General features: G+C 34.9%; 1 protein-coding gene across 1 annotated transcript; it reads right to left on the reverse strand.

Moving 5' to 3' along the window:
* Positions 1–507: 507 nt before the first annotated feature.
* On the reverse strand, positions 508–909 carry LOC149807543 (complement C1q-like protein 4). The gene has a single exon (XM_089957763.1). It carries the CDS (start codon positions 907–909, stop codon positions 508–510), a length of 402 nt encoding a protein of 133 aa, XP_089813889.1.
* Between the last annotated feature and the right edge of the window lie 12,060 nt (positions 910–12,969).

The raw sequence follows: 12,969 nt of genomic DNA on the forward strand, positions 1-12,969 counted from the left end.
TTAGAGCGTACATTTTGGCTGTTGGTTATGTATTTCTTCCCATATTCAAAAAGATCGTAAGCGAATAAAATAAAAATCTATAATCAGATATATTTGGTTATGAGTTAGAAAATCTACTAATGTGAGTTGTGGATGCAGAGGGTTAATACTTGTCTCCCGCACGAAATAAATAAAACCTAAACGATATATTGTGAGAAAAAGTTATACTGAAAAGATGAATCAATGCTCGATTTGAAGTAAAACAAACAACATCCTTCAGTTATCACAAATGTCATTTTCAATGTGTACATTTGTTTCAAACTTAATGAATGTGCTACAAATTCTAATTTACCAAAAAACGTGGAATTTGTTTTCGTATTTATGAACAGTAAATAATCACAATAAGATGTTTTGGATGTAATTGAAAGCAAAATCTAAGCTATCGTATTGGATAGAAAAGTTTATCAAAAGGTACTTGTTATATTCTACAAACTCGTACATTTCAGGTGAATTATAAACCTTGATTTATTAAGTCATTCTTTGAATAAGTACCCCAGAAAAGGACGTAAAGTGATCTCCGTAATATCCTGCACGCGTTACAATAGCTTTGATGAAGATACTGTCATTTACAGACAGGATTGCAGGAACTAACACCGCTCCAACCATTCGACCACTACCAATGTCCCCCGAAAAACGACTTGACAGTCCTTTGTTGCCATTCATCAAAATGATATGCATTAGATACCCGTCTCCTCGATCCATCGCAGTGACAGAAAGCATGTACATGCCCTTTACAGGAACACGGAATACACCGAAGGCGGGGTTGTAACCGTTTCCCACATTCATGTCCACTTTGTCTAGCTTCAGAACTTCGCCATTTTGGATGGTCGTGTGATTAGAAAGCTTTGCAGCAAATCCAACTGGAGACATAGCTGCAAATACGAAAGAAACAAATCCTCTTTGGCTTTCCGGCTCATGCTACGTACATACATCTGGACATTACAATTGTAAGGAAAGAGGTATTGAGCAATACTTACACAGGAAAAAATATTAAATTGAGAGAAGCTAAAATAGAAATACTGACTCTCAACATGAGGCACTTTAATATAAAGTGGCAGCATTTTTCATGCGAATATTTAATTATAAGAAATATCTAACATGAAAAGATTTACAAACAACTTCCTGGTTAGAAAACAGCAGCAAAACCTTGATGAGGATTGATATGTATTATCGTTGCCCGCATCTAAACCTTCACCTCTCTATCTACTGGCTGTGGTTTGAGATTTTAAACTCTATAACACATCTTCAATGTTATGTAAAATCATATCACATTAAATTTTTGTCTGCCTAAAATGTTTACCAGCGCATAATTAGTCCATAAGGTATCTGAATAGATTTTAAAAAATCTGAAACCTTAAAGAAAGCTGTAATGACACAAACTGATTCAGAGCACATTGTTGTGAGTGTATATGTATACATAAATTTCAAGAATGACAGGAACAAAAGATTTTTTGTTTTGTACAAAGCTGATATATAACAATCTATTTGAATGCACCATCTTTGTCACGGAAAGGTTATGGTAGATACCATGACAAAGCGCATATGCAACAAGTCTGTATATAAATGTCCAAGCGCTTTCGAGATCTACAGATCCCTTTTGCAAAGTGCGCAAGAGGAACAATTAATAATTCCAAATGCGAAAAATGTAAAAAAATCTATGTTGTTTTATTTGACGAAACCGTTATTAAAGTATCTAACACTAATATGTCCGACAATAACCATCACACTTTCTACTATTTACATTGCGGCAAATCATATCTTACAAATGAGGAAGATGACTATTTCCGTTACATTTTCCTTCAACTGGCCCTTTTAACTGACTGGAGCAAAGGAAACGTCTATGATTATCGCAGTGCTGTAGATATATAGCTATGCAAAACTTCGATCATGATAACAACTATAATACAAGTCATAATCCAAGCAGTAAAGATAAAGTGCAAGTTTAAGCAGATCAGCACAATAAGGCTAGTTCTGCCAATTAAAATTAAACCTCTTCAAATGTTACAGTCCTCAATTGTGCAAAAATCTCAGGGACACATAGTTCTGAGGAGGTTCCTTAGGTCTTCTGATTTCGTTGTTTCAGTTTTGGTTGTGTGCTACTTCAGTCAGCACAAGGACACAAAAATAATGGCATGGGGAATAAAGATATTCTATGACTGGGTTTCTTGAAAATTATTTAGATTGCCTTTCGGATCTTGGCAGATACGTCATTCTCGGTCTTCCTTCATACTGGGTTGAAAATGTTTCGCATCTTATTAAAAATAAAGCAGGTGTTTGGCTAGAGATGGTACTGCTATCACTTTTCCTTTCCTGACTGTGCTGGAGAAAACAGTAGTTGTTACCATGTTTGAGCATTTCTTGCATCTTTTATCCTCCAATGTTTTCGGTAGAGGCTGGATGAGAGGAATACCTGGTATTAACTGGTGTGAAGGGGCAAATTTCTGGCGATCTAACAAGAATACATTTTTTGAGACCAGAGAACCATTAATTAGGTTTATGGAGACAGGCGCGTATCATATCGCCATACTACCGTGTACGGTATTGTCCTTTAGAGAGATAATTTTATTCTTAATTAAGCATTTGTTTATACAGCAGCCAGATGGACTTTTACGGACACGGTAAACTTCATTTTCATGGTAAAGTTTTCACAATTGAGAATTCGCAGAAACTCTGTTACTCAAACTACCAGGTCAAGCTGACCCCGATTTTAGCGCCTCTGAGAAAAGGCGGCATAGATATTTGATTCTGATTGGTTACGTTAAATAAGGGGCGTGTTTTCCACACAAAATTTTCTAGGATTTGATATCGCCCAAATCGGAAATTTTAATGAGTCTAAGCTTTTCTACGAGAGGAAGCAGAGAAGGCTCCGAGGGATTTGCAAGAAAAAATCCTCGTAAAAGAACTGTTGTCCAAAGGGGACTATTGTCGAAAGGAACCGATGAACTAATTTGCCGATTAGAGGGAGGAACGTTGAAAGCAAAGGGAGAAAATAGTTCCTGAGACGTATTATCCTGGGACGTATGATGTGACGTTACCCTGGGAAGTATTATCCTGAGACGTTATCCTGAGACATATACTGAGAAATATAGAGAGAAGTGCAGCGAGACGTATAATCCTGTGACGCAGTCCTGTGACGTATTAATTTCTGAAACGTATTCTAAGAGCATCCTGAGACGGATGGTGGAAAGTATAATCCTGAGATCCAAGGTTCTGAACAGCTACAGTGAAAGCAGAACAAAATGAGGACGAGCAGGTCATGCAATCGTACAAGACGTTGACTTCGATTGTTCACTCGATCCTATGATGAACTAAATCTATCAGTAAACAGATCGGCTATTTTCTTAAAATCTATTTGCATGTTCTTTGTAATTCGGTGAAAGTTTTATTACTACAAAGAGAATATATTCCTGATGTAATTGATTAAATTGTTTGTTTGCATGTACGAGGGCTCGTGTTGGTTTGTTCTATATAACTGCTCAGATCTGTGTCTATTTCACCTATACGTTTCACCACTTATATTTATATTTACTCGAACCGGGCAATAACATCGAGGGCGGTCAACCCCTAAATAATGAAAACCAAATTAAGCCGGACACCTACCAGAGAAAACACCTCCCCGCGCCCTTACAACTGGTTTTGTTTGGAGTAACTATACATCGGTAAGGAATATTTTTATATTTGTGTTATGTATATTTAATTTGCATTTTTTGTTCTTTAATTTATTATAAGCTATTGGTTATGTAAAATTGTATTTTGTAGCTGACTTAGTGGAAAATCAAGTTCTTTGTCTACCTGACCAGAATCATTGATTATTTTAAAATTCCGTGGGTTTAATATTAGGATAATTATGAATAGAAGGAAATTTGTGTCGTAATCTGCGTCAGGAACATTGTTTACCATGTTCTTTATAATAATGTTAGGCATATAATTTTCTAGAATGGAATGTTCCATCTAGTAATATATTTTTATTTGATAATGCTAATTGTTACCCAGGCAAACTAGAGGGCTTTACAATCTTGCTTACTGGCAAAAATGATTTATTCGTGCTGTATGATCTTGATAGGGAATCATGGATGTGTTCAATGTATTATTTTGTCTGTAATTGTTTAATTCAAAATATTCTTCTCTGCAAATACAAGGTGCTCTATAATATTATTGGAAAGAGACATTTTCTGGCAATTATAGTGCATTCAAACAAGGAAACCCTGGTTTGTACTACTGTGATTCAACATCAGTACAATGCAGGCTATTGGTACATTAGTACTTTAGAGACTCCAGGCCATTGCACTAACATCAACACCTTCAGCGTTTGGAAATTATTTGGAATGCCACTATAATTTCTCCAGACGTTTATTCATTTAGATTTGTGTTAGTAATTTTAAGATTATTGGAGATTTAACTCGCAATACCATACGATCTTACATTTTCACATTGTGTTTTAGGGAAATAAATTATTTGTTGAATTTTACAACGCTTGCTATTTCTCACTCTTTTCTATTATTTATATTAAAACCATAGAGATGTAATATTTGTTATGAATTATTTGATGTTGTGTCAAAAAATGCAGGGTTTGTTTTTGAAATTTCTGCTGCGAACATGAATCATTGGTGGATTTCATCTACTTTATTAACACATTCGTTCAGATTTTAATTTCCGTTTTTAGACTTAATTTCAATTCAATTAAAACGAAGCTACTGGAGTCGAATATATATCAGTGGGGCTAAGAGTCTGCCTTCATCTTTACCTATAAAAATATTTAAATGCAAATGACCGATCTATGTGCTCATGGTAGTGCCGTTAATGTGCAGGTAGCGTTTTCCATTGAATTCGAAATTATTTAGTTTAAATGCTAGTTTCAATTGCTTGACAGGATGGCAAGTTGGTCATTTCTTCTCGTTTATTGTTTGCTATGTTTGCCCGCAAGTTGCTATTTCATGATGATGAGAGATAGTCGTGGATAGGGAAGTTACATCGATTGAGATAAGCAGACTATAATGTGTTAAAGTTTCACGGGTTTTACTTCATACCAGGAAATGGGCGGTGTTATGAAGCTAAGAGGAGGGTGTTGAGATATGGGTCTGATCTCTCTCTTTTATGCCGTAAAGTTTTATCAATAGCTCCGCGTTCACTTTAACAGATGGTAATGTCTTTACTTACTCAATGAAATATTGATGCATGGCTAATCCTCATATGCAATTATTGAGGAACAGTTTAAATGTCTAAACAAAGAGGTAGTGCAATCAACGGGCACGTTAATTTTGTAGCCTTTGTTGATCATTTTCTCCCAGTTTGATGCGGTTAGTTAAGACAGTTTCCAGGTCTTGAAATAGTTTCAGAAGTTTATGTGATTTATCATCCTGCAGTTGTAACCACGTGGGAAATAAAGTAAACACAACATAGGTATATGTTTTAATAAGGATCGACCTTGGCCCCAAATTAAATTTACATGACACAGATACAGATTAAAGAGGTTCCTCGCACTTAATTAAATATATATGTAAATGGTATCCACGATAGCGTGTAATAAAGAATATTTACCATAAATAAACCAGATGTTTTGTCCTCCGTTATGGCAACTATTTTTGAGGATTAAATACATCATAGCTACAAAGCAGGCTTCAAGCTGATGGCTAAATATGATATATTTAAGATAACACATTTCCATATAATATGAGTAATAATTAATAATGTTAAATATAAGTCTGCTTTTTGTTTCACAGTATCGTTAAAATGATGTGTATCTTTACGTTAATTGTAGTTGATTACTTGTGACACCTATTTTCGTTTACATTCAATGACTTATGTTTATATTTAGGACTGACATGAGTGCCAAGATCTGACAGTATCGACAGAACATAACACTTAATGAATTCGTTGATCATAAATAATTACCAAAAAGTAGTGGAGACTGTGATGAATTAGGAAAAGCCAAATGGCGCTAAAGCGTATAAAAAGAGAAGAAAAGCCAAACTTTTCAGAACATCGGCGACCAAAGCAGTTTAGTGCATGAATTGACGGTGAAAGCTTACATTAAACTTTTTATGTTACCAATTCAATACAATTGTCAAATGACTTTAATTTTGGAGAAGGTATTGTCATATTTAAAAGTCTTATTTCCTCTCTTTTCTTGACCTTATTTTATTTCTATTTCACTTTATATTTAATATCTAGGAAATTTAAAGTCGATGCTTAATGATTAATTAGATATAAAACACAGTGATTTCTGCTTAAACAAAACCCCAGGCCAAATTATCGAACCACCCCCTTCAATAGTCAGTAGTAGGTCCCTAAATTTGCAATGTCTTTTAAGTACCATATGCTGTTATTATCCTGTTTTAGTTGCATATTTTTCAAAATTACAGTTAACTTTTGTTGTTTTTATTACCAAACGTAAAATAGGGTTACTTATATTTATTGTATGACCTCCCCCCAACACACAATGCATAATATAAAGTTATTCCAAGTCACCAACAAGAAGACGAAAAATAAATATTGCAAACAGTGGCTGACAGGAGGAAAATGTAGGTTTCCCAGGTTCAAATATACCTGAATAGATGACATTTTGTTACATCTGATACAATTCAAGAATGAATATACTAAACCTATTTTACAACCGTATGCCATCTGGAAAATGACACCCACCGTTATGTTCGCGACACTGATATGCCAGTGTCACTCAGTTTTCCTGTCAGCATACAGATCAATGGCATATTATCAAGTATAGTCTTAAATCGTATCAGATGTTGAAGAAATGACATGTGAGATACTTAGGCAGATTAAATCCTGATGAATCTAAATCTTCTTCCTGTCTGCGGTCCCAGGTGGCTCATTGGTCTAAGGCACTTGCCTTTAGAGATCACACACATCTTACGTAAGTTTGCGTTGTTTCTAGTCTCGGCACGGCCAACGTGAGTATATGAGAAATCATGCCTTTAGCCTCCCGTGGTACGGTGGTTTTTCCATGTGGCTTCTCGTGTTCTTCCTCCACTACAGATATTGATCGTCACGTATTACCTATCTCATGCTCAGAAATGGTGCTAAACCAAAAAAAATCTTTCCTGTCAGACACGTTTTATCATATTCAGTTTAGGGATCCTTTCAAGAATGAAACTAAGTACTTTAGAAGTAAATCTGTTCACATATTAATACAAATGTATTTGTTAAAGTGCGCTCTTCCTCTCATTCCTATAGTAATGTATTGCCGTCGTTACTGTATTGAACTAGTCAGGTCATTATTGTATAATTTTAAAAGACTAATCATCAAATGGTGCTAGTATTTTGATTTTGAAGAAATTACATAAATATTTGATACGTTTATTTTCACTATTTTCTTAACTCTATATTATTTTTTTATTTGTATATGTAACGTCTAGGAAACCTATATTTATCCCTTTTGTATATCAAGAACTGCACCACAGTAATTTCTCTGCTTAAAACAAATCCCAAGGCCTCCTCCTCTCCGATTCCTCGCCCACCCCATCCTCGAAATGGTCCATATACGAGATATATATATATATATATATATATATATATATATATATATATATATATATATATATATATATATATGTGTGTGTATGCAGTTTCTGTTTTGAACATGATTAACCTGTTCACTGTACTGTTTTAGTCGCATATTTTTCAGAATACCAGTTATTTCGTTATTCTTCAACTTATCACACTCAAACAGGAGTAGTACCTTATACACACACATACGCAAACATACACATACACGATGGTAGAGCGATATCCAAGTCACCGATGTGATGAGAATCAGACAGAACATGAGTGTTGCCAAATGTCGTCAACATGAAGAAAATGTAGTTTTCCCTCATTCAAATCTACCCAAATATATCGCAACTTGTTACATCTGATAAGATCGTGAATTTACAAAACAAAATATCTTAGGTCGGTATGCCAATAAAAAATAACCCCTGCCACTTTTCTGACGTCACTGAAATACAAATAAATTATTCTTTCGAAGTACCTATCTAAGACACTTTATCTAGTATAATCTCAAATAGTATCACTTGCTCTTTGGGCGTAGTTCGTTTTGATCAGACAATACATAGGCAACTTCTGAGTTCATTCAGTCCGAAGGAAAGTGACTGAAGGTTGCTAGTTCTACTGGTAGAGCCCGATATGACACTCACGGCAAGAACAAAAGGCGGAGCTAAAGGGTCATTTGTCCTTGAGCCCCGGCCCATTCGGAGCCCAACAAGGTAGTGAAAAGTTTTTTTTAAAAAACAAATCTTTTTATCTTTTTGAAAATGTATTTTCTGGACAGGAGGATTTAAAAAGAAAATTATCCAGGATCTAAAACTGGCCGCAAAGAAGGTAGTGCCAGTGCATAAAAATAAGATGCTATTTATTATACAGTTTGCTATTCTTAATAAAAAAAATAGGTTAGTTTCGGTATTAGTGATATGAAAAGCACTTTACGATAATTATTCTGATAAAGTAAACTTATGTTATAAAGTGCATGCATGTAAATGTTTACAACTTCAAAAAATTATAGACACATAATCAGCAAATCTCAGCCTCAAAATGGAATATAATTGTGCTGTTCATGGTTTGTAGTTTGATTGGAAACATGATGTATTTAAAGCTAAAATGCGGAAATGAGTTTCCTGAAATTAGCTATTTCTTTCGTTTTCAATCGACATTGGAGTACCATATATTATTTATTACTTTGAACGTTTAACTGTATAGGTTATTGAACTTAATTATATGAAATACATTTCGTGACTGTAATGCAATGTACCAGCGTTTATCCAGCATATGTCTTTGTAACAAGTTGTTCATTTGCTCCTTTCTGTAATGATTTTCTGTGAAGCAACTGCATTTTGATGTAAAACATACTAAACGTTCTTATTAAAGTACCTGCTTCAAGAGACACTATCACTGCTTGTACAAAGTCACATGATCATCTTACTCGTAATTTTTACCATTGCATCTTCAAACGGAATGCTGAAGAATACAACATCTAACGACAATGTGTATCATACTGTGTTCACTTATTAATAAAGTAAGAAAGAAAGAAATGAGGAATACAAGTTTAATTTGTGGTGCTATTACTTTGTTTAGATAAATCTGGAAAATACAATTATTACATGTGACTCTCATTAATTAGTCGTATAATTTTCTACAAAAATATACAAACGTGGGAACTATTAAGTTTTTTCATTGACACAAGATTGATTTATTAAATACATGTACTCGGGTTTCGTTTCTTGTGTACAACGATACCCTAATGGTGATTTTCGCATATTGTACAATATTTCGAAACAGTGAGTTCGGTTCATCATATGACGCACGTGCGAAGTGCTTTCGATGGGAAAAACCGAAAACTTCCAGCGCATAGATGATGTATGACTGCATCGTCTGTGTTTAAATGCCTAACCGTCAGTGAGCGGTCTACTTAAGGACTTGCACATCTTCATCTGTAGATGTATGTAAGTTATTTATTAATTTCTTGTGTGTAAGTTATAACTGTTGTACTACCACGTTTATTTTTGTATATTGTCCATGTTGCTTCGGCTTACGTAGTATAATGCAAATATTTTCTATTCTTGTTTGTCACTTGGCAAGCGATTTATATTAGCAAAGTAAAGTTGCATCTTAAAGAAACATTTAATACCGTAGAATTTTTATCGGGTACGGGTAGGGTCACTTCTGAACCTGTTTATTGTTTTGTAATTACTGTGCCGATAAGCTAATCTGTATAGCTTACCGTTTAGAACGTCATTACGTTGTATCGTATTCGCCCGTGTCATGCATAGTACACGGTGTTAGAGGTATGTTCAGCTGACCAGAGTGATCGGAGTGATGACCAGTGTGACCAGAGTGATCGGAGTCGCAGCTGTATAGCTGACCCGAGTGACCAGAGTGGTAAGAGATATCGGAGTGATCGAGTCGACGTGGTACCAGCTCTAGAGCTAATCATAGAAGTTGACCATATCAACTGTAAATCTGAACCATAGCAGCCATAGAGCTGAGTGAATGGTAGTTGCTGGTTAAGTAGCATATGATCGGGCGTTGCTGACCCATTGGTGGGCGCTGATTGCTTGATTGACCAAGGAATTGAATGGTGGTCGGTGACTACCTGGAACACTGACTGCATGATAGACCAGTGTGACTGGTAGCCATGTGTGCTGGTGACTGAGTGTGTAAGTCCATACATGTAATCCTTTAGCCGTGGGCTAATTTTGGGGTTTGTAATACCCAGTGTGTTGGGATTGTAAAGATATTTCGTATGATAATTGTCGTTTTGTTTTCATCATTTTACTATTTGAGTAAAATACCTCATTTGTCACTATATGAGTGAATTAATTTTTACTATTTGAGTAAAACACATCATTCTTTTCTTCTTGTGAAATTACTGTGGATAATTCACCTTTGTCCTTGTACTATGTAAGGCCTTTTATTATTTAAATTTGTTGTATTATTAGGTTCGTGCGTATTACGTTACTTTATCGAATATTATGATCTTATACATGCACGTATTAATCATAATTCTTTTCTCATTCAAGTTATTCATCATGAACAATTGTACTTGTATTACCATCAGAAGTGTTATGTTATAAATTCGAAATCCAACCCGGTTATCTTGTTACATCAATATGGAAAATGAAATTAATACGGGTTACTATCTTTATCAAGTGGAAGGATGCAAAAGGTTTTAATATATGATGAAAAACAGTTCGCTAGATCGCCGAAACGAACCCGATACGTTTATGTTTGTAGATGGACGTTATACTTTTGGACCACAATACTATTTACGCTATGTGCATCATTATATACTCTATACAAAACGTACAGTAATCTGTAGCAACCACTATCATTTGTTTCTATTAATTATTTCTGATGATCCTCAAACTATATCAGACATGGATGTGTACTTGCTTGCAAGTCAGTTTAAATACTCTTTTCAGAGTTTGTTTTCTCGCTAAATATTGCAGTTCTAAATAAAAGGATTTTGAATAGTCCAATGAGAATTAAGGATTTTGAATAGTCCAATGAGAATTAAGGATTTTGAATAGTCCAATGAGAATTAAGGATTTTTAATAGTCCAAAGAGAATTAAGACTCCAAAATACCACACTATGGTTTCTTCTCACGCTGTATTTGTCTTTGATGCAGGGATGTACTTTAAATTGAATGTTGATTATCTATTCAGCCATTTCAAATATATATATATTTATAGAGAGAGAGAGATATGTGTGTATAACATTAAATATCGTATCAATGCCCGTTCATTAGTACTACCGGGATATAATTTATTAAGAGGGGATAAGGACCTAAACTAAACCAAGGAACGATTGGATTCTTTGTAAGTAGAAATACAAATAGATGAGCTACTCAAAATCATGACACAAAATTACAAATCTCTAGGTCAACTGTTTCGATAAAAAATACTTCCATCTTCAAATTAGATGGTACATTTTATTGCAGATCAAAGAGTAACCACTATATCCAGGGTTAAGGCATCTTACTATACTATTAAACTTCATGTCGAAAAGGCGACTGGCTATATGCTACCCGGAGAAACACCTTCATCCTGCATAGCTCTCAGGCAATGTGGAACTTACATCATCATGCCGCAGACATGCAGCATGATGTTCCACCCAGTCACATTATCCTGAAACCAGGCTGACTAGTCTTAACACTAACCTCTCAATGATGAGCGCCAAGCGAGGCAGCTGTTAGTACTATTTTTATAAGTCTTTGGTATGACTCGGTTGAGGATCGAACCCACGACCTCCCGTATCCGAGGCGGACGCTCTAACCACTAGGCTACCGGAGTGGTTTAATCGATCAGTTAAAAATAAACAGAAAGTTAGACGGGCGGGCACTTAGACCTATGAGTAATATCTCTTTCATCAGTCAGTACTTCAGTATAGTGTCATGGGCTTTAGCAAGGTAAAGAAATACGTCTACTGTATGTTATTTCTCGTTCATCGTTTCCCAATTAAATCATTAAAGCCTGATAAGATGGTCAAATGTGCGTCTATCGTGTTTCAATCATATTTAAAGCGTGATAGTTTGCTGGACTCAAGATGCTAATGGAGTCTATCAATAATGATTCATTTAATTTTTTTTTGTAATTGCAAATCGTTAGAGTTATGGAAGGGTAGCTGAAAAGGTCGCTATGGTCCTTTCAGATTTAGGTAATATCCTTCTCGCTTAGATGTCACGATGCCATTTTCCCAAATTGTTTTGAAAATATATATAATAATTTATTCAAAACTGTATCGGTTAGTTAAAATAGTTCATTGATGGGAATCAGCAAGTCTTTCTGAAGAGTCATGGATTGAATCAAGTGTGTCTCATAGTTTTCTGGAAGAAATATTTTTTAGAATCTTTAGCATTAGTAGCAGATATTAAATTATTTTTTAAAAATTTAGATCTTAAAACGACAAACGTTTTCAGAGGACTTGTTGAAGAGCGCCTCTGAAAATATTTTTGAAATATACGGCGAGGCCGTGAGCAATTCTTCATATTTTTGAGTACTGATACAGCTGTGCATATATTTTTATAATTATTGTTATTCCTATATTATATGCTAATTTTACCAAATGGGCGAGATTGCGTCCTTGATACATAGGATACACAAATTCTTCTTTAACTCTCTCTAATGGTACAACGAGCTATAACTCCTGTATACGGTATTTATTGAGATTTTCGGCTGTTGGATAGGTACTAACATTTCTAAGGATTTTTCCTGTTCTTCGATTGCCTTATTATAAGAATAAAAAAGTACATGGCTTGCTGACACGCTACGGAATGCCGAAGTTTTTATTATTTCTGTTGTCCAGCAATATGTTAATGTATCTTTGTAAGTATGAATATTGGGTCCAATACGTTCTCTAAACAATCAACTATTTAAATCTCAATCGCAGTGGCACTGACGCTTTACACAATCTGCATTGTT

This window comes from Sinohyriopsis cumingii, chromosome 1 (assembly GCF_028554795.1).
Source record: "Sinohyriopsis cumingii isolate HCF-2022 chromosome 1, ASM2855479v2, whole genome shotgun sequence".
In the NCBI taxonomy this organism is placed as follows: Eukaryota; Metazoa; Mollusca; class Bivalvia; order Unionida; family Unionidae; genus Sinohyriopsis; species Sinohyriopsis cumingii.

What these genes read in the sequence shown, in the direction of transcription:
- LOC149807543 (XM_089957763.1), bottom strand. Translation starts at nt 909, where the DNA reads ATGTCTCCAGTTGGATTTGCTGCAAAGCTTTCTAATCACACGACCATC.